The sequence below is a fragment of the Bactrocera dorsalis genome, chromosome 2 (genome assembly GCF_023373825.1).
Source record: "Bactrocera dorsalis isolate Fly_Bdor chromosome 2, ASM2337382v1, whole genome shotgun sequence".
NCBI classification, from domain to species: domain Eukaryota; kingdom Metazoa; phylum Arthropoda; class Insecta; order Diptera; family Tephritidae; genus Bactrocera; species Bactrocera dorsalis.
This window is the reverse complement of record NC_064304.1, coordinates 39,747,593-39,775,030: the sequence shown is the minus strand read 5'-3', so window position 1 is coordinate 39,775,030 and position 27,438 is coordinate 39,747,593. Positions and strand designations below refer to the sequence as shown.

The following is a 27,438-nucleotide window of genomic DNA, read 5'->3' as shown; positions in this document are numbered from 1 at the left end:
CACATGTTCTAAAAAATTTACAAATTTCATTAAAAAAGGTTTATTTGTTCGAGACTCAAGTACATTTGGGACATATTCAGTGAATCGGCGAGGATCGTGATAATGATGAAAACGAAGCACCCAGCCATTTGCGCGCATACGTTATTGTTTATGAGATAGAAAATGCTCTAATTATGGAACAACTCAACATTTTTCGGTTGATAGTTTTAGTATGAAGCCTGCATTATAACCAACGGCAGAACATAGGTTTAGGAATGCTTTATTGAAACTAATCATTAACTGTGCTCATCTGAGATTGCGAAGAAGGAATTCATTAAATTGGAACTAATATCCGATTTGAGGTTTTTCGGAATTATTTATGTACAGTAGAAACTCGTTTATCCGGCCCTCAGTTATACGGATTCGCGATTATCCGGACTACCAATCGCGACCAATTTATATGTACCTACGTAGAAATTATGGAATCATGAACGTGTCGGAACTTGCATATTCCGCTCGCGCAGGTGGGGTCGCTGCCGCTGCCCCGCGCGTTTCATTATTGTTTTAGTTCATTTGCAATTGTGACTCCGCTCTGACGTGCGTGTCACGTCTACATATTTAAACCTGCCAAAGCGTAAGAGACAATTTAACAACGCTATATGACTTTATGTAAAATGTCAGCTAAAACAGGGTTTTAATTATATTTTTCCATGACATTGCACGCAAATATACATGGTTTTTGGTCTGACATATTTTACAGCCCTTGAAAATAATTTTCTGAGTGTGTTTGTTGTTGTGCCGGTGCACCGAGAGGAAATATATGCAATTCTTGCACCGTGCAAGGGCTTTGCAAGAGCGAGAGAATACCCCTAGAGTGATACTGTGAGTCTAATACAACTGAAACGAATTCGTGATATAGCAGCAATGAGGAGAAAAAGTTGCTTACGTCAAATGACAATTACCAAATATTTTAAACCAAATTAAACTTATTATTTACCTACTTATTTCATGATTACCAAATGCAAATTACCAAATACATACATATTGTAGACAAATTATTCGTACATACGTACCTAAATATTTTATTGTATTTCATGATTAATGCTGCAGTTTAGTATTACGTATGTAGTGTAATCTAAGAAAATAAGTACATACATACATAAGTAAGTGTTCATTTCTTAATAAACATTGATTTTCGTTGCAGGATATGAATATCTATTTGTTTTTCTTCATACATTCGATTATCCGGATTTTCGATTATCCGAATGCCTATCGACAACAATTAGTCCGGTTAATCGAGTTTCTACTGTATTATATTATATATTTGACCACCCTTTCATAGTCACACTATTGAAACTGTAACTCTCACTGAATTTTATCGCCAGGTGCAGTAAAAGCCAACTCGGCAGTCAGCTTTGTTCCATCCGATTTTCTTCTGTTTCTGACACTCAAATATTCACACTATTAAAAGAAAGTAAGTTCGCTGAAGAAACTAAAAACCATTACGATCGAAACCTAGAACAAGTGAATGAAAAATTGTAATTATCATTGAGGTTTTGAATTTATGTCCCAAAAATGCTGCATTTAACCAGACACACCGATCCCAAATTTGTAGGTACATTAAAAAGCAACTCCAGTTTGGTTTAACATTTTTTGTCATTTTTAGCATATTCGTAAAGTTCTTAAGTTTTAGCTCATGTAATGAGTATGAATCTTATAACTTAATATCACACAATCTTCTAAGTAATATGTTATCGTTTATGGCTTTGTCGTCGTGTTATTTTTACAAATGCAATATTTCTTTTCTTCTTTCAAATCAATGCAGTTGGAAGTTTTTGCATACCAATCCAGACGCGAGATGTCTTCCACTTTGGTATCGATTGTATTTGTAGTTATATTATAAACGACCGTAGCCTGAAATCTCGCTCTCTCCGGATTTGCTTCGAAATTTATACGATATGTGGACTCATTCGGTATTTTGATCATTTTCATTTCAACACTATTGATCCTTTCTAATTTTAATTCGGCACATTTGTCGTTAATATTTTTATTAACCAGATATTGATTCATTTCGCCTAACACTAGTGCCGTTACATTCTTTGCAAGTCCATCGCTTGTGGGTACAGTTTCATAAGGTACGCAGGTACACCAATGATCGGGAATATTGGCATCCTGACAGGTGCGTTCCTCGGGTATTTCACGAAAAATACTATTACCAGGTGTAGAGCCGTTGACATAAGGTACTTGTATGTCAGGATCCGCTTCTTCAAGTATATGTTTGAGTGTGGCATAAATGTCGTAGGGAGTCGTTAAACGCTGCTGATTAATTTTTAGATTTTTGACGAAATCTGGATGTTCGTTTTGATACCATGGTGGTAACGATATGAAAAACATTGGTAAACGTTCTTCTAAGAAGCCAGATTTCAATTTCATCAATGAACCGGAACGTATACCATGATCCGAAAAAAATAACACGATCGAACGCTCCAGTACCCCTTCACTTTTAAATTTCTTAAGATACTCCAACACCTTCAAGTCCATTGTTGCTGCCGTATCGAAAGCATTATGACTAAATGAGTTCATCCAAAACAGTCCGAAGGTGTGTTGTTCCGTAAACACATTCGCTAATTGTAATGCGCTATCGAAAATGTAATCGGCATAATGTCGGCGGCCAACACAGTATGGTAGACCATCTTTAGATTCTACTTTCAGTGCTTTTTCAATACCCAAAGTCATGGGACGTAGATAATAATCAGTTGGTGGGTGCTCAAATCCTATCTTCAAACAATTAAACGTACTTATACACACCACATCCTCCGAATATGCCGTTATGTAACCGGCTTGTTTAAAATTATTCCAAATAAAGTTACAAATGGGTTGATTAAGTCCGCCTACCGTTGTAGGCTTGCATTTCTCATGAGCCATTGATTCATTGTAAGACGTTAGCAGCGCCATCAAATTTGGAAAAGTGTTATCACCGACCTGTGTTTATATAGAGGAAAATAAAAATTATTCATTAATGAGCTCTACTCGTATTAAAGGAGAGATAGAGAGAGGGTTTTTACCAAAAAAAAATCAGATTTTCATTAAGATAACTTACAGATTGGCCAATACAAATATTACAAAGCCAAAAGTAAGTTTGAAAATCTCGTATTAGGCATATTGGTATTGAGTGATATTTAGCGGATTATATATCCCTTTTTCGGCTCAAGAACAGATTATTATCAGAAAAAGGCGCTCTCAAAAATGTTTTAAGATATCCGATATGTTCGGCATAAAATCAAAGGGACTTTCGAAAATCCTTATATTTGGTATATATAGGCATACGGAAGCACGAGTATTGACCCGATATTACCCCTTTTTTAACATATTAATCACCAATACATCCATCTACTAAGCTAAGCCTTAGTTCACAATTCTAGAACACAATTCTCACTTACTTTATTATAACCATGAAATTCAATCCATTCCTCGCTTATATCCAGATACTTAGCAGTCAGCGGCATTGTGCGTCTTAAATTTATGCGTGACATACTATCAATGCCCACTAGGAGTATGCTCGGCTTTCTTATAGTCGACGGTCTCGCACTTCTAACGTTCGAACTAGCTTTAGAGCTGTTCAAATGCTTTTGTGTTTGTATAAATGAGAAGGCGTCCGCTTGAATTGATTTTGTGTCAATATAACACTCAGTAACCATATATTCTATATCTATGGGGACCAGAAAGTCCTGTTCAAATGTGGTGCAATTTAAAAGCCTGCAAAGAAAGATTATTATCACCTAATATTGAAATCTTTCATAAATGCTATTATTCGTAAAATTATGTATGAAAATACTCAATACAAGCCACTCACTTATGCTCTTTGTCAGCCGTTTCACCACTTCCAGCTCTGATAATTTGCCGATAACAGCAACGGACATCTGCGGCACTGGCATTTAATGGTTTAACGGCTCGCTCTATGGCCTTCAAATTCATGTGTAGAAGGTATTGTCGTGCATTAAGCTGATAGCTGCTTGTAATGAAAGCCTCGTCGTTGGTGCAATCAGTATATTTATAATTTTCTGGTACAAATATTTTTAGCGCTTCCTCGGAAAAGGGATTCACATAAGGCATACAACATTGTGAAGTGTGGATGTAATATTGTGATTGCGCTGGACCTAAAGAGACGCATTAAAATTATTGTATATAGTTGTTAAAATGTTTTTTTTTTTATTATAACCGAAAGCGTGTAATGCCAGCGCTTTCAGCTGTTACCAAAACTCTATATTGAAAATGGAATAATAATTTCCTTAACTTGGAATATAGGGTCATTAATAATTTCTGCTTCATATACGAGATAGTACCATAATTATCACGAGTAAATTAAAGTTTGCGTGTATATTTTTCAATACCGTTTTTTTCTTAAGCATACTGTACCTAATGATAGCAGACATTTGAACTTTCTCCACGCTTACGCGTGTTTCTCTCATAAGCAAACATATTGACATCACGCATTATAATTCTGCCGCTACAACAACAACAACAACAACATCATGCATTATTTATTCTAACGGCGCGTGGCGTCGCTCAATGACAATAAGCCATACTTATTACTGTGGTAAAATTCCATGCCTGTATGTATAAACTAGTAGAAATTTTAGAAATCGAATATGCCAAGGGTAAAGAAATTTGAAGCCAGCCTTTGAAAAGACAAATACACATACATTTTAAAATCACTTAACATTTTACTATATAATGCTTTAACTAATATTAGAAAGTATTTGTTTTCTTTGATCTGTCTATATTTATCTAAAATTATGAATTAAATAACGCAATTCCTAACAGTAAAAATAAATATTTTCTTAATTTGTCAAAGTTTTAACTCACTATCAAAATATGTGTTTTATATATTTAGTTGTGTGTTAATAACTACAAATTTAAATAATGACTAATAACAAATATTTTGTTATTCACAAACAAGATTTCAATAATATAGACGTTTTCTAATAAAAATTTAACACTTAAAACATTATTTAATTTAAAATTTTTATTTATTTAGTTATCGATAATTTTTTGATTATATAACAGCTGATATAGATTTAAAAAAATAGTTGCAATTAATAATATTGTGTGACATGGCGTATCAGTAACACCTCTTTAGACAGCATGCTCTATTAGTGCTCTTTGTTGGCTGGCACATATATACATATATACTATAGCGTTTTGCAAATCTGAATACTTTTCTTCAATATTTATATTAATGTTGGTTAGTGGGTTGAAAGTAGAGTTTCAGGTCTGGCCGCAAGAAGCCGTATTTCATTTGAATGTTAAACTATTTACAGACGCATGTTAAGCTACTATGTTAGCTGTACATTATTATGTTAGTGCCAAAATATTTTATACCGAGTGACGTTCTCAGGATAAACCAAAAACGTTTGAAAGTCTAAACTTTTGCAAACAAAAATACAATTTTAATGGTTTCAAAATATCGATTTTTTTATTGTCTTATTAAATGCTACAACACCTATAGGCTATTGTACTAAACTAAACTTTCAAGTTGATCCCAGTAAAAGCTTCGGAGATACAGCTTTGGAACTTGTGCGCTCGAGGCTAGTTAAGCTAATTGCGCCGTCTTTAAACGTGTTTTTCTCGAAACTGTGTTTTTGAAGTCGTTGGCAAAATTTCTCGAGAATTACTCAACCGATTTTCATCATATTTTACACAGGTGTTGAAAAATGTCTGCCAAAAATCCAATGTTAATTTATTTTTCTTTGTCTAATTTCCAAGTTAAGGTTTTAACTAAAACACCTATTTTTTCACTTAAGATAATCCTGTAAAGAGTTATCCTGCCAACGTGGACGCATCTTTTTTACGAGGGGTCACAGGAAATGACGTCGCAATGGTCGAGTTTGAAACATATTTTTTGTCAAACATTTTAGATTTCTTCGTTAATAGTGTATGTTTTTAAAAATACAAAATTCTAATAAAATATTTCATTTTTTGTATGAAAAAAAGTTATTGAAAAAAGGTTGTTCTTTACCCGACAAAACCCATGTAATCCCTTAAGACAATCTTTTTCTTCCACTTCAAAATATATTTTCCTAAAATTATATTTTTGTATAGGCAAAAGTTCAACCTATCTAAAACAAAAGATTAGTTGCATGACTTTGATCTCACAAAATATGCTGTTAACTGAGTGCTATGATTCTAATAAATTTTATATCTCGAAAACGAATAAAACGCACATTACGATCACACTTACCGTATTTGACATTTTTATCCACTCCGTAAAGTACTGTGCGATACACATTAGTTGTATAATTAAATGAATCGCAATACAAATGTAATGTTAAAATGAGCATACACAACACCGATAACTTCGTGAATTGTTTAAATTTGGTAACTGATTTCTTATGACTATATATGGCTTTATTTTGCATATACAAATTTCGCCATTTTTTAGTATCATGTGCAGGGCACTTTAAATTGGGCAATTTAATTTTCATAACTATTTTTTTTATTTCAATTTCTTACAATTCCTTATTATAGTTATAATTCCTTATTGAGGTTATATATAGTTCTGTCGAACTCAGTTTTATAACTGAAACTTTATTAATATGATGCTGTTTTTATAAATAAGAAGAAATATAGAAAATTCTATGAACGGCAATTAAGTGAATAAGAATAGAGTAGTTAGATTTGCATGTCTTTACAATCTACAGTACAACCTCTTTAATAGTAACTCTAAATATATTTGTGCAATTTAATATCGACTACTACTTATATACTTGTGTATCTTTTAATGCACATAAAAATGTTTTTATTTATTCATAATCAGAGATAATACTATATACCGCATTATGATTATATAAAAATGCTTTCAAGTCATGAGGTTATAATCTAGAAATACTCATTTATTTAACCATATTTTGGGTTCACAAGTACCAGGTTTAACTGCTGAGACAATAACCAAAAGTATTTCCATAGGCAGCAGGCAGCTATATTTATTTATCTAACGGGTGATTTTTTTGAGGTTAGGATTTTCATGCATTAGTATTTGACAGATCACGTGGGATTTCAGACATGGTGTCAAAGAGAAAGATGCTCAGTATGCTTTGACATTTCATCATGAATAGACTTACTAACGAGCAACGCTTGCAAATCATTGAATTTTATTACCAAAATCAGTGTTCGGTTCGAAATGTGTTTATCGACAAATTTTGTTCAGCGATGAGGCTCATTTCTGGTTGAATGGCTACGTAAATAAGCAAAATTGCCGCATTTGGGGTGAAGATCAACCAGAAGCCGTTCAAGAACTGCCCATGCATCCCGAAAAATGCACTGTTTGGTGTGGTTTGTACGCTGGTGGAATCATTGGACCGTATTTTTTCAAAGATACTGTTGGACGCAACGTTACGGTGAATGGCGATCGCTATCGTTCGATGCTAACAAACTTTTTGTTGCCAAAAATGGAAGAACTGAACTTGGTTGACATGTGGTTTCAACAAGATGGCGCTACATGCCACACAGCTCGCGATTCTATGGCCATTTTGAGGGAAAACTTCGGACAACAATTCATCTCAAGAAATGGACCCGTAAGTTGGCCACCAAGATCATGCGATTTAACGCCTTTAGACTATTTTTTGTGGGGCTACGTCAAGTCTAAAGTCTACAGAAATAAGCCAGCAACTATTCCAGCTTTGGAAGACAACATTTCCGAAGAAATTCGGGCTATTCCGGCCGAAATGCTCGAAAAAGTTGCCCAAAATTGGACTTTCCGAATGGACCACCTAAGACGCAGCCGCGGTCAACATTTAAATGAAATTATCTTCAAAAAGTAAATGTCATGAACCAATCTAACGTTTCAAATAAAGAACCGATGAGATTTTGCAAATTTTATGCGTTTTTTTTTTAAAAAAGTTATCAAGCTCTTAAAAAATCACCCTTTATTTATATATGTTTGGTATTTGGTATAAATATTTACACACCTCTTTTTATTTTTCTATTTAGGCTTTGTTTCGCAGTTTTTATTTTTATTTTTGGATTCTTGTGCGCAAATGTTGTCAAAGCAGGTGTTCTTTTGTTTGTAAAAAAATTAATTGACTTACTTTATACTTTTATTATACTTATATCTGCGAAAAGTTGAAATGACGATGCATCCTTTTGGAGATTACTACATCAGCTTTAAATACTTGTATATCTTTCAACGACTGCACTCACAGAACACTAAAATGCCTACTCATTTCTTTATTGGAATTTTCGAAACCCCAGGAACACATATACCAGGTCAAATATGGCGGAGGTTAAATATCACAAACGGACTTAAGGATACATAACCGATTAATTCGATTAGGTTTAGATATTGGCAACTGCAGTGTTCAACATATTACAAGAAAATTTCTTATTTCACTCTATTTGAAAGTCGGCATAAAATCCGAATAATGTTTATAGCCCTGATACTGTAACAGTCAATCACATGCAATTTTTGTTTTGTTCATTCTATTCCAGCAATTTGGACGTCAAAGGTGAACAATGTTCTAAAAGACCAATTGTTATTGAAATTTTCGAGTCAAAAAACAATTTTTTAGATGCTTTTCAGTAAGGGTGAATGCAAAGAGAAGTTCGATGTACGGATGCCACATAAGTTAATGCAAACGACCTCATGGACCGCTGCAAACCAATCACTTGAACCGAATGATTACGTGTGATAAAAAGTTGATCACTTACATTTACGGTAAGCGAAACGGTCTTTATCGAATCGCGGTAAGCCAGTACAAAGGGTGACCAAGCCAGAATTGACGGTTATATGTATACTATAATATTTTACGGCCATACTCTTAATTCTGAAGGAAGCAATCACACAAACAGGTCAACCTTTGGCAAATCGGAGAGGAAATGCGTTACAGTAGGCAATACACGTACGATAGTACATCCACCTCACAGCTTGCGAATGATTTTGCTGGTGAAAAATTCGCCTCAAGAGGAGCTTGTAAAGATCGGAACAGCCAACAGTTTTGTTCTGAGAGAGTAGCATCATGAAATTACATCGTTTGGTTCTACAAATAATTAAACTTTTTCAAATGTTAAATTTGGTTTAACGTGTTAGGCTCCCAAAAGTGATAATCGAGATTTCATTATCCGTCATTACATATTTTTTTTATTTTGCTGTAAAATTAATTAGATTAGTAGTTCCTGAGATATGGTTTTTGGTCCATAAGTGGGCGACGCCACACCCATTTTCAAAATTAAAAAAAAAAAAACCTGTGTGCAGCTTCCTTCTGCCATTTCTTCCGTAAAATTTAGTGTTTCTGACGTGTTTTGTTAGTCGGTTAACGCACTTTTAGTGATTTTCAACATAACCTTTGTATGGGCGGTGGGCGTGGTTGTTATCCGATTTCTTCCATTTTTGAACTGTATATGGAAATGCCTGAAGGAAACGACTCTGTAAAGTTTGGTTGACATAGCTATAGTAGTTTCCGAGATATGTACAAAAAACTTAGTAGGGGCGGGGCTACCCCCACTTTTTCAAAAAAATTACGTCCAAATATGATACTCCCTAATGCGATCCTTTGTGCCAAATTTCACTTTAATATATTTATTTATGGCTTAGTTATGACACTTTATAGGTTTTCGGTTTTCGCCATTTTGTGGGCGTGGCAGTGGGCCGATTTTGCCCATATTCGAACTTAACCTTCTTATGGAGAAATACGTGTACCAAGTTTCATCATGATATCTCAATTTTTACTCAAGTTACAGCTTGCACGGAAAGACAGACATCCGGATTTCAAATGAACTCGTTACCCTGATCATTTTGGTATATATAACCCTATATCTGACTCTTTTAGTTTTAGGACTTACAAACAACCGTTATATGAACAAAACTATAATACTCTCCTTAGCAACCTTGTTGCGAGAGTATAAATATAATAACACTAAGTACTTAGTTAATAAGGTTTTAAAATTACTATTTACAATTATAAATTTCGCATCCACTTTTACCCCTTGGGAGGTTGAATCTATTCGAAGCTTTCCTCAAATCGTATTCGTAGCATTATTTTTTACAAAGGCAATATTTCTTTTCCTCTTTCAAATCAATGCAGTTGGAAGTTTTTGCATACGAATCCAGACGCGAGATATCTTCCACGTCTGTTTTGATTGTATTTGTTGTTATATTATAAACGATCGTAGCCTGAAATCTCGCTTTTTCCGGATTCGCTTCGAAACTTATACGGTATGTGGACTCATTCGGTATTTTGATCATTTTCATTTCAATACTATTGATCGTTTCTAATTTTAATTCGGCACATTTGTCGCTAATATTTTTATTATTGAGATATTGATTCATTTCGCCTAACACTAGTGCCGTTACATTCTTCGCGACTTCATCACTGGTGGGCACAATTTCATATGGTACACAAGCGCACCAATGCTCGGGAATGCCGGCATTATCACAGGTGCGATCCTCTGGTATTTCACGAAAAATGCTTACACCATGTATGGTGCCATTGAGGTAAGGAAATTCTTTTTCCGGTTCAGCCACCTCGAGTATATGTTTCATGGTCGCATAAATGTCATAGGTTGTCGTTAAACGCCGCTGATTTATTTGTAGGTTTTTCATAAAATCCGGATATTTGTTTTGATACCACGACGGTATCGATATAAACATTGTGGGTAATCGTTCCTCCAAGAATCCTGATTTTAACTGCAATAATGGACCCCAACGCATACCATGATCCGAAAGTAATATTACAATCGAACGTTCTAGAATACTCTCACTTTTCATTTTTTCCAAATATTCTAATACCTTCACATCCATTGTTGCTTCGGTATCGAAATAGTTGTGACTAAATGAATTCGACCAGAACAATCCGAAGAGTGGTTCCGCTGCAAAGGAGTTTGCAAATTGTAAAGCATAATCATAGATGTATTCGCCATAGTGTTTGCGGCCAACACAATATGGAAGTTCATCTTTTGTGGCCACTTTTAGCTCCTTTTCAATGGCTAATGTCATGGGGCGGAGATAATAATCGGTCGGTGGCTGATCAAATCCCTCCTTTAAATAATTGAAAGTACTCATAAAACTTGTGTCCTCTGCATAGGCGGTTTTATAACCAAATCGCTTAAAATCGTTCCAAATAAAGTTACAAACTGGCTTGTTAAGTCCACCTAAAGTCTGGGGCAAGCATTTTTTCTCCGCCGTGGTTGAATTGTATGATGTGAGCAGCGGCATTAAATTAGGGAATGTGTTATCACCGACCTATATCACAAATATAAAAAATATAATTTTGATGATTGACGCTTTCAAAAGGATGCAAATTTGATGAGAAAACTTACCTTATTATAACCCCGCAACTCAAACCATTGGTTACTTTGCAGGTACTTAAATGTCAGTGGCATAGTACGTCGCAGGTTTATGCGCGACAAAGCGTCAATGCCAAACAATAAAACGCTTGGCTTAATTGCATCTAGTACCGCCGATTGGTTTTTACTTGCAGATCCGGTAATATTTTTCAGCTGAACCACTGTGGGTGTCTGTATAAAAGAAAAGGCGTCCTTTTGTATAGTTCTCTTTGATTCCTTATCAATGTAACACTCTGTAATTATGTAATCGATGTGTTGAGGCACGATAAAGTTCTGATGGAATATGACGCAATTTAAAAGCCTGAAAAAGGTTTACAGTTATTTTATCACCGAATTTTAGTATACATATGCAATTATAATATATTTTGATATTCGGAAGTTTCTGGAAATGTCAAGTACGAAGATAGTATCGAATATACAATATAAGCTTTCTATTAATATTATATTTTCAGAAAGTTTTTAACTCCTTTTAGGACATAAAATTACACAAAAGTATTTGCAGAAATAGAAAATCACTTACTTATAATTGCTGTCAGTCTTTCCACCGATTTCCGCTCTGACTATTTGTTGATAGCAACAGCGCACATCCCTAGCGCTGGCATTTAACGGCTTAACGGCTCTTTCTATTGCCTCCATATTCATGTGTAGAAGGTATTGTCGTCCATGAACCTGATAGTTGATTGTTATGAATGATTCGTCGTTTGTACAATTGGTGTATTTAAAATCGTTTGGGTTAAAGAATTCTGACACACCCCCGTCGAAAGGATCCACATAGGGAATTCGACACTGTGATGTGTAGATAAAGTATTTGAATTGCGTTTCATTTGCCGTGTTAAGGTATGAGTCTGTGACATTTAAAAGCTCTGCAAAAAATTAATTTTGTTATTTTTTGTTATATGCGTATACTGCAAGTAATTCCTAATAGTACCTACAAACATATTTTTATTGTTTTTTCAACAACATTAAGAAATTAGTATGTTGATTCGTCGTTTCTCGGCACATAATACCTTGACTTCGCTCTTCTTTCCAAAATTCGCAGATAAAAACACCAACTAAGTTATTTAGTTCATTTCCCGTTAGAGTAGTATAACTCCTTTTGATGCCTATTCAGTATATATTTGTATTATGCGTTCGAATCAACACTTTCCTTCTGCGAATCGAAGACAGCTATATTATATTTATAGTTGGACTGTGTTACTTTATTGTATTTAATTCAACTTTAAGCCAAAAACGCATGTGGGCAAAAAATAGTAAGGCTTTTCAACTTAAATTTCGAACAAAAACCCATTCATCGAAATTTTTTTTCTAGTTTGGAATAACTATCACATCTGTGCCAAATGTCACATCAAAATAATCATTAGTGTTTAGTATACGCTTGTCTTTCTAAAGTACATAAAGTGCATTCGGCGATTTTTACAGTGAGTAAAATTATTCAACAAAGAAGTTCCAATAAATTTTGTGTACGGAATCGAACTTCTGGTGCCGAAATGTTCAGGACTTTAGAAAGGGCCTTCGGTAAAAATTGTTTGTCGCGAGCAAGTGTGTTTGATTGCTACACATTATTCAAAGAGGGCTGAAAACGCGTTGACGACGAACCATGTCCAGGACAGCTGATGGTCACGTCGTCAATAAAATAAAGACATTGGTACTTGAAAAACGCCGATCTCTGACTAATCTTACTGGCATCGTTTGAATATAGAAGGATCAGTGAAAAAGCATGATTAGTTTCAAAACACTTAATTTTTTCGAAAAACAGCGTCGCGTTAACGTCTGTGAAACAATATTTTTCGACTACCAGGATATCATAAAAAGTATAGTCTTGAACCTACATATGCTCGAGATCCCGAAACATTAATTCTTAATCGGTCGAATATTGTGGCAAAGATGAGCCGAAACCGATAAAACACGTTAAAGCCGGTCAAAAATCAAGTGATGTTTACAATTTATTTCGATTATCGAGCACTCCAAATTTCTTCCGACCAGACAAACTTTTTAACAAGAAATACTATATGAGTGTTAACCGTCGTTTGCGGCTAAAAAGAGGGCGGAATTAAGTGCCGGTAACTCTTGCTTTTTGCACAACTGCATTGATTCTTCGTTAGTTGTTCGCCAAATTTTCAACCACCATCGTGCTACAAGCACCGTATTCGCTTTATTTAACTCCGTGTGAATTCCGGCTATTCAGTAAACTCAAACGACCACTTCGGGGACTTTTAGAGTATTATAGCTACCACTAGTCAACAGATACATATTTATAAATATTATTATTTAAATAGTTTTGATAAAATATTTACTTCGCAAATTCACATTTATTATTTACTGAATATATTCTTAAATATACATATTTACTTTAAATTTGTTGTCATGGCTTAAGATAACAACTTTTTTTACATTTAAAGGAACCACATACATATTATATTATGTATGGTATATTAAACTTGAACGCATACAAAAAGATAAATACTTGTATGTATGTAAACATAAATTGTGTCTACAATGGGCACTTACTCCTTCGCCAAATGTTGGGCCCAAGTTCCCTTGCAGTTTGAAGTATTTTTTGTGATATTAAGTCAGTGAACTAGAAGTTCGTCTTACAGCTAGGATTTTTTGGTTGTACCTATCTAAACTAAAACTATCCTAAAACTATGCGAGATAAATATAGTGTTATATATAAATATACTATATAAATGATCAAGATGATGAGAAAAGCTGAAATCCGGGTGACTGATTGTCTGTCTGTCCATCCGATTGTGAAAGCGGTAAATTGAGATATCTTGATGAAACTTGATATGCGGGCTCCCTAGGACAAGGAAAATTTGTGGATAGATGTAATTAGGCCACTGCTTTTTTTAAGCCTCTAGAGCAGGCTCCCCACTTAATGTGAGATATGTACATTTAGGGGGGAGCTAAAGCTAGGACAACCAAATTACCCAGAGGATCTACCAACAGTGTGAAAATGAATGAAATCGGATGATAACTTTCTCCCCTTATAACGGTACTGTTCAAAACTACTAAAAGCGCAATGATGAAGAGACATTAAATTTTTCCTCCGAGGCATAAGAAGGCTTTATGGGAGTCGGTGTGAAAATAGAACGATGGGCGTGGCACCGCCCACTTTTTGGTGCAACCCCATATCTCGAAACCAGACCGAACGATTCCGACTAAACTTATACTTGGCATTTTTTTCATATTTCTATGTCACAATGTGAAAACGGGTGAAATCGATCCGCAATCCCGTCTACCTCCCACATAAAACAATTTTAAATTCCACTTTCGAATAAACAAATCAGGAAGCTATTGATATAACGGGATAAAACTTTTCACTAATAATTCCTTTGAAGTATACCACCTTATGACCAAATATTATTCGAATCCAAACAAAATTGTTCAAAACCCCAATATCTTTAGTTGACTTTTGACCGAGCGGTCACTGTATAACATAATTGAAATTCAGACAGAACCCTTTACTGACAATAGTATTTCTATGTATCAAAAATGGGTTGAATCGGGTTAATACTTCCCTGAGCCCCCATATACCTAATATAAAGATATTCAAACTTCCAGCTGTCTTTATGCTGGGTATATCGGCTAATATTTGAGTTATCTCAATGAAAATTACAGAACGTGTTTTGCTCATAGTCAACAGTGTATCTGTGTGCCTAAAATAGATGAAAGCTTGACTTAGCCCCCATATAACTATTATCAGGATTTTCGATCATCCGGCTAACTTTAGTCGATATGATTGGTCATTGTATGTGAGTACCTTAATGAAAGCCAGAAAACATTTTTTAGTTTTTGGTATGATATATAGTTAATGAATAAAATCAGGTCAATACTACGTTTTACATCTTAAGGTATTCCGCTTAATCTCCTGGCGTTGATTCTTGCAAGTTACAACAGTGTTAAATATTCGGTTGAACCCGAACCTAAGTTCTTATTGTTTTTTCTGTCCGTCTGGTTAGCGGTGACTCGACTAAACTTAAAAGGATAATTATCTTTCAATCACTTCTGGTTGACATTGATTCCCATTTATTAGTACAGAACATGTTTTACTCATAACAGTATATCTTTTTGCATAAAATGGATACTATCGGGTGAAAACTTGACCTACTCCCTATATAAATATTACTAGCATTTTTAAACATTCCTAAAATCCTCATGATTGATTGGCAATTCCATGTGAGATACCTTTATAAAACCCAGGGAAAAATTTTTTTATATTTTTGGCATAATAATAACTAATTAATAAAATCGGTTCGATACCATCACAACTCCCAAATACTACGTATTTTGGTTTGTCTAACAAATCTTATACCGAAATTTTCGGTCAATCTATGAGATATAGCATACATACTCGTATATATGTATATGGCGTGGAAACTCGCCCGATTTCGGCAATTATGGCACATAATGTAGTGTGAAGTTTGAACTGACTTGGTATGATTCTTATATAAGGAATCTATTGAGGTCCTAGTGAACTCCACGCCTTCAAGAATTAAAGCAGTTATTGAGGCTAAAGGCGAAACGACTTGTTATTAGAAGACCCTATTGTGAAGTCTACATTTCCGCCGTTGGTAGTGAAAATGATTTAGCCGTTTTAAATTAACTTCACTTTGCTTTATCTTATTAAATCATGAGTATCATGGATTGTACAGTTTTGTTAATCCAAAATAATGTAACATCACTTTTCATAAGTTTATAGGCGAAGGAAAAACGATTAATAGAAACCACTCATATTGAAACAAAATTTGAGTTTGGATTATAAAATGGTTATATATTGGTTATTATTTCTGACAGCGATTGTCGATTTGCTTTTGATGATACGCTGCATTTTAGGTGACGATTGTATTTGTATTTGTAATAAGATATAGTAAATCATAATCAATAAAAGTTCAAATTAAAACGTTGTGATAATACGTTATTTTTCAGTTTACATGAGGATGTGTATGTAGGTATGACGTTTTTTCACCTGTGACGCAAATTAAACGTCTCCACAATCTCTTTATGCAGGTGTTTTGAGAAAATTCTTTTTTTATTATTATTTATTTATTTCGCGGATTTCTAAGACATACACCTTTAGATTCAGAGTAATATACGACTCGTTCGATTTCTTAATCAATATTTTATTTTATAATTATATGTAATTATATTTTATTTTCATATTTAAGCACAATATAATATAATTATTTTAAATTCAAAAACTCACTTGTACTAGCACTTTTATTTACTGTTATTTCGACAGTGTCCTCTATAGGGCTCCTATTCACATTATATGACATTCGGATGTAAAACAATTGAAAAGTCGTGATAAAGAAGCCCCACACTAAAAATTGTATTCCTTTTCTCGAATTTCTCGCAAAAGCTTTTAAAACATTGTAAGCGCTTCGACTTTCCATTTTTTCAAGAATTTCGTGCTTAGTACGGATTAATACTTCTTTATTCGACATTTTCCAAATTGTGGTGTCACTCTTCTTAGCGTTTTTTGTTTATCAGTGGTTACGTTTCTATGCCCTTCAAATTACTGAATTTAAAACACCAATCGATCCAAATAAATACCGTTACAATTCGAAAATGTTGCGATTATTTTAATATTTGTTAATACAGTCGAACCTTCTAAAGTGTTACTAAGTACAGTATCAATAAAAAAAGATAAACGCTCGAGCAAGCCAAAAACAATCGGGCAGTGGTCAAATAAACTCTTATGCTGATACATATACATTTCATTGATCTACTTCTGTTCTCCAAGACATGACAGGGCTTAACATCTCCTAAACTTTTCAAAAAATTTTTAAATACTTTTCAGTAAATAAGTTTGAGGTCCAATTGAAAAGAGTATACCTCAGTGTTGCCGTTTTGCTTAGTTGTAAGCAAAAGTGCTTACTTTTTTTCTTAATGTTAAGTTGTGCACTTTTTCCCCATTTTGCTTACTTTTTTCTTTAGATCTTTTAAATTGAAGTGTATTATTTATTGATTTTAAGTATTTCAAATAACTTTAAATAAGTGACAGCACTGTTAAGCACTTATACATTGCATAATCATGTTATTGATGCAAGTGGCGGCAATGTAAATTTTTTACTTTTGTATACTGTGCTGCTGTAATTAATAAAGTAGCATTTATGGATAGGTGAGTAAAAGTGTAATTCATAGTGTTAATTTATTTATCAATTATGCTTTAATAGGTATTTGATTAAAAAAAACAAGCCATCAGAGCCATCGGAAATAATTGTCCCACTATCTGATAGTGAAAGCAGGTTAGTTCTTTGGAAACATTATTATATTCCAAACGCTTATTTTTTTCATACTTGATAGCGACACTCATGAAGCACAAGCAAAAAAAAAACTAAACGAAAGTTTAGGTCAGTTGGCTAAGTAAATTTCCTTGGCTGCAAGACAACGATGGGTCCAGTTTTGTATAGCCTGCGAAAAGAAAATTGCAAATAACGTGAGGTACTTAAACAAGCATTCTAATTTATCCTGCAACTTGCAAAATGTTGAGAGTAAAAAAGATCAAGTGAGCATCGAATCATGCATGAATGTGGAAAAGCAGCAACTTTCCCAGCAAGTGCGTCAAGCTGAACTGACATTGGTCATGTTTTTGATATGTCATAATTTGCCATTTCTGTTGATGGATTCTTTGCCGTCTCTTATTAAAGAATGCTGCCCGGACTCAAAAATTGCAGCTGCTCTTCAAATGGCAAGAACCAAGTCAGCAAATGTAGCGGAAATTTTAGGTAATATTTATAAATTATATGCACATTTTCTTCCTCTTTGCACAAGAAAATATTTATTTATTTATTTAGGTAATAAGGCACGAGATAAAATTGTGGATCAATTAAAACAAATAAAATTTTCGCTCATTGTTGATGAAACTACCGACGTATCAACGAAGAAATCATTAGTCTTAATTGCGAGATATTTTGACCATTTGACAAAAAGAATAAGCGACAAATTTTTGGGTTTAATAAGCGTAGTAAATGTAGATGCAACAAGTATATATTCAAGTATTAGAGAATTTTTCAGCGAACAGGGCGTTCCATTAGAGAACATCATAGGTCTCGCCACCGATGGTGCAAATGTAATGGCTTCAGAGGTAAATGGATTAGCAGGAAAGTTTAAAACGATGTTAATTTGTTTTATTCACCATTCACTACATTTATGTTCCGCTTACGCGTGTAAAAAAACTGCCTGGTCAAATTGAACAACTTTGCCGTAATATTTACAAATATTTTGCACACAATCCAAAAAGAATTGAAGAATTTAAAGATTTTCAAGATTATTGTTCGGTGCAGCCACATAAAATATTGGGTATTTCCATGACCAGATGGCTTTCACTGGAAGCAGTCATAAACAGAATAATAGAACAGTGGAATCCATCACAGTTTTATTTTTTAGACTCTGTGTTGGAAGTAAATGGAATCAAAGCCAATGAGATGGCAGTGCAAATGAATGATCCTGAAATCAAAACCTACTTTTTTTTATCATATATCCTCAAAATCATAAATGATCTCAACAGGGAATTTCAATCGGAAAAAGTTCGCTTGCCTTATTTGTATTCCCATCTGGACACGACTTTCAAATTATTATTAAGCAATTTCATGAAAATTGAATATGTAAGCGGTTTGGAATCATTAGAAAATATTAATTTCAACGAAAAAGAAAACTATTTACCACTAGAAGAAATATGCATTGGATCCAAGGCAGAACAACATTTGTAAAAAAATAAACTATCCTTTTCTGATACAGTTAGAATAAAAAATAGCATTTTAAATTTTTATTTGGAGCTGTTGCAGCAAATTAGAAAAAGGTTCGATTTTTCGAGAAAATCGATTATTGGGCGCAGAGTTTTATCTGATCATCAAACACAAATTGAGCCCTTGTTGTATCAATTTTCCAATTTATTTGAATTTGATGAGGACGTAATTGTACAGCAATGGAAAATATTAAAATTTTCCAAACTCGATTTGAAAAGGGATATGGATATTGAAGATTTTTTGGAACAAGTATCATACCATAAAGATGGAATGGGCGAACATTGTTTTAAGGATTTGACCAATTTGGTACAAAATTTAATAACATTGCCGCACAGCTCAGCAGCTGCTGAACGGCAATTTTCTGAATTAAATCTGATAAAAACGAAATTGAGAAATAAACTCTGCTTAAAAACTATTAATAACATAATGCTGGCCAAAGAACTGTGCACTATTACTTTTTGAAAAAGTAACATTAATTTGAAACATTTTTTTTAGTTACCTACTTATTTAAAATGTTAATGAACGGTTATGTTTATTTTGTTACTTATATTTATAAGCATACGTTTTGTTATTATAAATTAAAGTGAACTTGAAAAAAATTTTTGCTTATTTTTTTTCAGTTTGCTTACTTTTTTGAATTTGTATGTTTACAAAAAAAATTTTTCAGTGGCATCACTGGTATACCTGTTAAATGACGTCCACCTGTGTCCATAATTGCATTTATTTTGTATTTATGGCTCGCTAAATATGATAATTTGTAAATATAGACTCAAATATATAAACACAGATCCCATATGTTCTAAAGCATTTACAAATTTCATTAAAAAAGGTTTATTTGTTCGAGACTCAAGTACTTTTGCGACATATTATAACATATTCAGTGAAACAGCGAGGAGCGTGATAATGATGAAAACGAAGCATCCAGCCACCTGCGCCTACAGAAATATTGTTTAAGAGATAGGAAAGACTCTTATTATAGAACAACTCAACATTTTTCGGTTGATAGTTTTAGTATGAAGCCTGCATCATAACCGGGGGCAGAACATAGGTTTAGGAATGCTTTATTGAAACTAATCATTAACTGTGCTCATCTGAGATTGCGAAGAAGGAATTCATTAAATTGGAACTAATATCCGATTTGAGGTTTTTCGGAATTATTTGTGTATTATATTATATATTTGACCACTCTTTCATAGTCACACTATTGAAACTGTAACTCTCACTGAATTTTATCGCTAGGTGCAGTAAAAGCCAACTCGGCAGGCAACTTTGGTTCCATCCGTTTTTCTTCTGTTTCTGACACTCAAATATTCACAACATTAGATAAAAGTAAGTTCGCTGATGAAACTAAAAACCATTACGATCGAAACCTAGAACAAGTGAATGAAAAATTGCAATTATCGTTGAGATTTTGAATTCGTATACCAAAAATGCTGCATTATACCAGAGCGTCACTTTCAAAAAAACATTTTTTTATTTGTGTTTGCAATAGCTTATATTTTCAAAATTGCTGGCGTCATAACTCAATCAAATTAAACTGAGTATTTTTAAATAAATTTACTAAGCAATGACCTACGATCTTTTTGATTGGTTGAAAATTGTCAATTTGGCATTAAAAAACGAACATTTCTTACCTAAAAAGCGATTTTTTTTCAAAATTACGATATTTTGTTAACTTCTGATATTCTTGAGAGATCGTAAGTCATCGTATAGGAAATATCTCTAAGTTTAATAAACCTTTCAAATTTTTTTGTTTCAGCAAATCATTCGGCCGGAATCATGCCAGCAGTTGGAGCAATTTTTTTTGGCACCACCGAAGACAGCCAATAACTCTGTTATTTTTGAATATTTTTGTAAAAAAAAAAAAAAATTAAAATAAAGCTGAAAATATACCTTATTACGTTCAAAGAAGTTCAAAATATTCAATTGCGTACTTTCTCTTCAAAAAACTCACGAAATTTAATTTTTAATTATTCGTGCGTCACACTGGTATAGCCCCTTAACCAGACGCACTGATCCCAAATTTGTATGTATATTAAAAAACAACTCCAGTTTGATTTTAAATTTTTTTTTTTGGTATTTAGCGCATTCTTAAATTTTAGCTCATATAATGAGTATGAATCTTATAACTTAATATCATACAGTCTTCTAAGTAATATGTTATCGTTTATGGCTTTGTCGTTGTGTTATTTTTACAAATACAATATTTCTTCTCTTCTTTCAAATCAATGCAGTTGGAAGTTTTTGCATACCAATCCAAACGCGAGATGTCTTCCACTTTGGTATCGATTGTATTTGTTGTTATATTATAAACGACCGTAGCCTGAAATCTCGCTTTCTCCGGATTTGCTTCGAAATTTATACGATATGTGGACTCATTCGGTATTTTGATCATTTTCATTTCAACACTATTGATCCTTTCTAATTTTAATTCGGCACATATATCGCTAATATCTTTATTAACCAGATATTGATTCATTTCGCCTAACACTAGTGCCGTTACATTCTTTGCAAGTCCATCGCTTGTGGGTACAGTTTCATAAGGTACGCAGGTACACCAATGATCGGGAATATTGGCATCCTGACAGGTGCGTTCCTCGGGTATTTCACGAAAAATACTATTACCAGGTGTAGAGCCGTTGACATAAGGTACTTGTATGTCAGGATCCGCTTCTTCAAGTATATGTTTGAGTGTGGCATAAATGTCGTAGGGTGTCGTTAAACGCTGCTGATTAATTTTTAGATTTTTGACGAAATCTGGATGTTCGTTTTGATACCATGGTGGTAACGATATGAAAAACATTGGTAAACGTTCTTCTAAGAAGCCAGATTTCAATTTCATCAATGAACCCCAACGTACACCATGATCCGAAAGAAATAACACGATCGAACGCTCCAGTACCCCTTCACTTTTAAATTTCTTAAGATACTCCAGCACCTTCAGATCCATTGTTGCTGCCGTATCGAAAGCATTATGACTAAATGAGTTCATCCAAAACAGTCCGAAGGTGTGTTGTTCCGTAAACACATTCGCGAATTGTAATGCACTATCGAAAATGTAATCGGCATAATGTCGGCGGCCAACACAGTATGGTAGACCATCTTTAGATTCTACTTTTAGAGCTTTTTCAATACCCAAAGTCATGGGACGTAGATAATAATCAGTTGGTGGATGCTCAAATCCTATCTTCTTATAATTAAACGTATTTATACACCCCACATCCTCCGAATATGCCGTTATGTAACCGGCTTGTTTAAAATTATTCCAAATAAAGTTACAAATGGGTTGATTAAGTCCACCTACCGTTGTAGGCTTGCATTTCTCATCAGCCATTGATTCATTGTAAGACGTTAGGAGTGGCATCAAATTTGGAAAAGTGTTATCACCGACCTGTGTTTACATAGAGGAAAATACAAATTATTCATTAATGAGCTCTCTACTCGTATTATAGATAGAGAGAGAGATATAGTATAGAGAGATAGAGAGAGGGCTTTTACCAAAAAATCAGATTTTTATTAAGATAACTTACAGATTGGCCAATACAAATATTACAAAGCCAAAAGTAAGTTTGAAAATCTCATATTAGGCATATTGGTATTGAGAGGTATTTAGCGGATTATATGTCCCTTTTTCAGCTCAAGAACAGATTATTATCAGAAAAAGGCGCTCTCAAAAATGTTTTAAGATATCCGATATGTTCAGCATAAAATCAAAGGGACATTCGAAAATTCTTCTATTTGGTATATGTGGGCATACGGAAGTACGAGTATTGACCCGATTTTTTTAACATATTAATCACCAATACATATATCTAATAAGCTAAGCCTTAGTTCACAATCCTAGATCACAATTCTCACTTACTTTATTATAACCATGAAATTCAATCCATTCCTCGCTTATATCCAGATACTTAGCAGTCAGCGGCATTGTGCGTCTTAAATTTATGCGAGACATACTATCAATGCCCACTAGGAGTATGCTCGGCTTTCTTATAGTCGACGGTCTCGCACTTCTAACGTTCGAACTAGCTTTAGAGCTGTTCAAATGCTTTTGTGTTTGTATAAATGAGAAGGCGTCCGCTTGAATTGATTTTGTGTCAATATAACACTCAGTAACCATATATTCTATATCTATGGGGACCAGAAAGTCCTGTTCAAATGTGGTGCAATTTAAAAGCCTGCAAAGAAAGATTATTATCACCTAATATTGAAATCTTTCATAAATGCTATTATTCGTAAAATTATGTATGAAAATACTCAATACAAGCCACTCACTTATGCTCTTTGTCAGACGTTTCACCACTTCCAGCTCTGATAATTTGCCGATAACAGCAACGGACATCTGGGGCACTGGCATTTAATGGTTTAACGGCTCGCTCTATGGCCTCCATATTCATGTGTAGAAGGTATTGTCGTGCATTTAGCTGATAGCTGCTTGTAATGAAAGCCTCGTCGTTGGTGCAATCAGTATATTTATAATTTTCTGGTACAAATATTTCTAGCGCTTCCTCGGAAAAGGGATTCACATAAGGCATACAACATTGCGAAGTGTGGACGTAATATTGTGATTGCGCTGGACCTAAAGAGACGCATTAAAATTATTGGTTGTTAAAATGTTTTTTTTTTTTTGTATAATAACCAAAAGCGTGTAATGCCATCGCTTTCAGCTGTTACCAAAATTCTATATTGTAAATGGAATAATAATTTTCATGTTATTAACTTGGAATATGGGGTCATAAACTCACTTAGTTTCATTAACAATTTCTGCTTCATATACGAGATAGTACCATAATTATTACAACCGATTGGCATAATGTTAATCAAAATATTCTTACCTAATTTTGTTGAGGCAACTTCCTTTGGGAGATATATGCGAGTTCATCTCAACCGAGAAAAACAAAATTTTCATTTATTAGTTGTATGAAGTCAAGTTCTTTATCAGAATTAGGCCGATTTCATTCATATGAGGCGATAAACTACCTTATAGTGGCGGAGAAGGACCTAGCTGCACTTGGTAATAGCGAAAAGAAAAACCGACTGAGGCGCTGTTGTTAACTTGGCTATAACCGCTTAAGCGGTGTCTATGTCCGTAAAGAAGAGGAAGGAATGAAGGAATATATAATGACGACCGTTGAAATAATAACGACATAGTACTTATTAAAATTAAAAGAAAGAAAGTAAAACAAACAATTTAATATCAATATTTAATTATTGGCGGTTTGGCATTGGCAAATAACAACATGTGTTTCAATTCAAAGAAGGACAAACACAGTTTAGCTCTCTATCCACATGCGAATCGGAAGAGCTTCTGGATATTTGAAAGCCCCAATTGTGCTACACACGCAGCAAATAAAAAGATAAGAAGAAGTTTGGAAAAATTTCAAGTGCGTTGAGAGCGTTAAATTTGAGAGAGGATGAGGCTTTCATCACGAGTAAATTAGAGTTTGCGTGTATATTTTTCAATAGCTTTTTCTTCGTAAGCATACTGTACCTAGTGATAGCAGTCATTTGAACTTTCTCCATTATCACCAACGCTTACGCGTGTTTCTCTCATAAGCAAGCATATTGACATCACGCATTATAATTCTGCCGCTACAACAACAACAACATCATGCATTGTTTATTCTAACGGCGCGTGTGAGTCGCTCAATGACAATAAGCCATACTTATTACTGTGGTAAAATTCCATGCCTGTATGTATAAACTAGTCGAAATTTTAGAAATCGAATATGCCAAGGGTAAAGCAATTTGAAGCCAGCCTTTGAAAAGACAAACACACATACATTTTAAAATGTCTGTAATAAGTAAATATTGTACATGGCTTTGAAGCTCACCTTTATAATATTCATTTTCAATATTTATCTAAAATTCAGAATTAAATAACGCAATTCCTAACAATAAAGATAAATATTTTCCTAATTTGTCAAAGTTTTAACTCACTATCAAAATATGTGTTTATATGTTATTATTATTATATATTTAGGTTGTCAAAAAAGTCTTGCGGTATTTTCGCTAGTTGGCGCTGAAAGCGCGTAGTTCTAGTTTTATTCGTCGCATCGGGTCATGCTATACCTTTTTGGAAAGCTCATTTCACGCGCTAACACGTGTTTGATTGATTGTCGTTTCTTTTAAGTCGTTCGTGAGTTATAGCGTCGCAAACATGGAGCAAAATAAAGAGAAAATACGGCATATTTTACAGTACTACTACGAAAAAGGCAAAAATGTATCTCAAGCCGCCAATAAAATTTGTGCAGTTTATGGACTCGATACAGTTTCCATTTCCACCGCACAACGATGGTTTCAACGTTTTCGTTCTGGTGTAGAGGTGGTCGAAGGTGCGCCACGCTCCGGAAGGCCTGTCGTCGAAAATTGCGATAAAATCGCTGAATTGGTCGAAAGAGACCGGCATAGTAGCAGCTGTAGCATCGGTCAAGAGCTGGGCATGAGTCATCAAAAATTCATTTCAATTTCAATAAAAAAAAAATCAAAAAAAATACCGCAAGACTTTTTGGACAACCTAATATTTAGTAGTGTGTTAATAACTACAAATTTAAATAATGACTAATAACAAATATTTTGTTATTCACAAACAAGATTTCAATAATATAGACGTTTTCTAATAAAAATTTAACACTTAAAACATTATTTAATTTAAAATTTTTGTTATTTAATTATCGATAATCTTTTGAATATATAACAGCTGATTTAGATTTAAAAAAATAGTTGCAATTAATAATATTGTGTGACATGGCGTATCAGTAACACCTCTTTAGACAGCATGCTCTATTAGTGTTTATTAGTCGCTGGCTTAACACTCAACGTCTGCACATATATACATATATAATATAGCGTTTTGCAAATCTGAACACTTTTCTTCAATATTTATATTAATGTTGGTTAGTTGGTTGAAAGTAGAGTTCCAGGTCTGGCCGCAAGAAGCCGTATTTCATTTGAATGTTAAACTATTTACAGACGCATGTTAAGCTACTATGTTAGCTGTACATCATTATGTTAGTGACAAAATATGTTTCACCGAGTGACGTAAAAATTGTATAAGTTCTCAGGAAAAACCAAAAACGTTTGAAGGTCTAGACTTTTGCAAACAAAAATATAAGTTTTTGTGTTAAGGTGTTCTAAGTTAAGGTTTAACACGTATTTTTTCACTTAAGATGATCCTGTAAGATCATGATCTCGCCAACGTGGACGCAAAAAATTTTAGATTTCTTCGTTAATAGTGTATGTTTTTAAAAATAAAAAATTCTAATAAGATATTTAATTTTTTTATGAAAAAACGTTATTGAAAAAATTTTATTTTTTACCCGACAAAACCCATGTAATCCCTTAAGACAATTTGTTTTCTTCACTTCAAAATATTTTTGTATAGGCATTCTCACTAAATATGCTGTTAAGTGAGTGCTATGATTCTAATAAATTTTATATCTCGAAAACGAATAAAAAGCACATTACGATCACACTTACCGTATTTGACATTTTTATCCACTCCGTAAAGTACTGTGTGATACACATTAGTTGTATAATTAAATGAATCGCAATACAAATGTAATGTTAAAATAAGCATACACAGCACCGATAACTTCGTGAATTGTTTAAATTTGGTAACTGATTTCTTATGACTATATATGGCTTTATTTTGCATATACAAATTTCGCAATTTTTTAATATCATGTACAGGGCACTGTGAATTGGGCAATTTAATTTTCATAACTATTTTTTTTATTTCACTTTCTTACAATTCCTTATTGTAGTTATAATTCCTTATTGAGGTTATATATGGTTCTATCGAACTCAGTTTTATAACTGAAACTTTATCAATATGATGCTGTTTTTATAATCAAGACTAAATATAGAAAATTCTATGAACGGCAATTAAGTGAATAAGAATATAATAGTTAGATTTGCATGTCTTTACAATCTACAGTACAACCTCTTTAATAGTAACTCTAAATATATTTGTGCAATTTATTAGCGACTACTACTTATATACTTGTGTATCTCTTAATGCACATACAAATATTTTTATTTATTTATAATCAGAGATAATACTATATACCGCATTATGATTATAGAAAAATGCTTTCAAGTCATGAGGTTAAAATCTAGAAATACTCATTTATTTAACCATATTTTAGGTTCACAAGTACCGGGTTTAACTGCTGAGACAATAACCGAAAGTATTTCCATAGGCAGCTGGCAGCTATATTTACTTATTCATCTATTTATAAATGTTTGGTATAAATATTTACCCACCTCTTTTTGGTTTTTTATTTAGGCTTTGTTTCGCAGTTATTTTTTTATTTTTGGATTCTTGTGCGCAAATGTTGTCAAAGCAGGTGTTTTTTTGTTTGTA

The 27,438-nt window shown here is 33.6% G+C and overlaps 4 protein-coding genes across 4 annotated transcripts in view; all 4 read right to left on the bottom strand.

Moving 5' to 3' along the window:
• LOC105222147 (uncharacterized) overlaps positions 1–27,438 on the bottom strand; it is a 50,017-nt gene that overhangs the window by 6,811 nt on the left and 15,768 nt on the right. The gene's annotated exons all lie outside the window — the stretch shown is intronic.
• LOC125776599 (uncharacterized) lies at positions 1,738–6,945 on the bottom strand. The gene is made up of 4 exons (XM_049449734.1): positions 6,221–6,945; positions 3,833–4,136; positions 3,420–3,735; positions 1,738–2,961 (listed from the first exon to the last, which is right to left on the bottom strand). Exons 1-4 carry the CDS (start codon positions 6,462–6,464, stop codon positions 1,738–1,740), a joined length of 2,088 nt encoding a protein of 695 aa, XP_049305691.1. The 5' UTR covers positions 6,465–6,945.
• On the bottom strand, positions 9,917–12,111 carry LOC105222033 (uncharacterized). Its single transcript, XM_049447358.1, has 3 exons — positions 11,840–12,111; positions 11,293–11,620; positions 9,917–11,215 (listed from the first exon to the last, which is right to left on the bottom strand). Exons 1-3 carry the CDS (start codon positions 11,959–11,961, stop codon positions 10,010–10,012), a joined length of 1,656 nt encoding a protein of 551 aa, XP_049303315.1. The 5' UTR covers positions 11,962–12,111; the 3' UTR covers positions 9,917–10,009.
• Positions 21,223–26,883, bottom strand: LOC125776225 (uncharacterized). The gene is made up of 4 exons (XM_049447355.1): positions 26,550–26,883; positions 23,346–23,649; positions 22,933–23,248; positions 21,223–22,461 (listed from the first exon to the last, which is right to left on the bottom strand). The coding sequence occupies exons 1-4, from the start codon at positions 26,791–26,793 to the stop codon at positions 21,238–21,240; spliced, it is 2,088 nt and encodes a 695-aa protein (XP_049303312.1). The 5' UTR covers positions 26,794–26,883; the 3' UTR covers positions 21,223–21,237.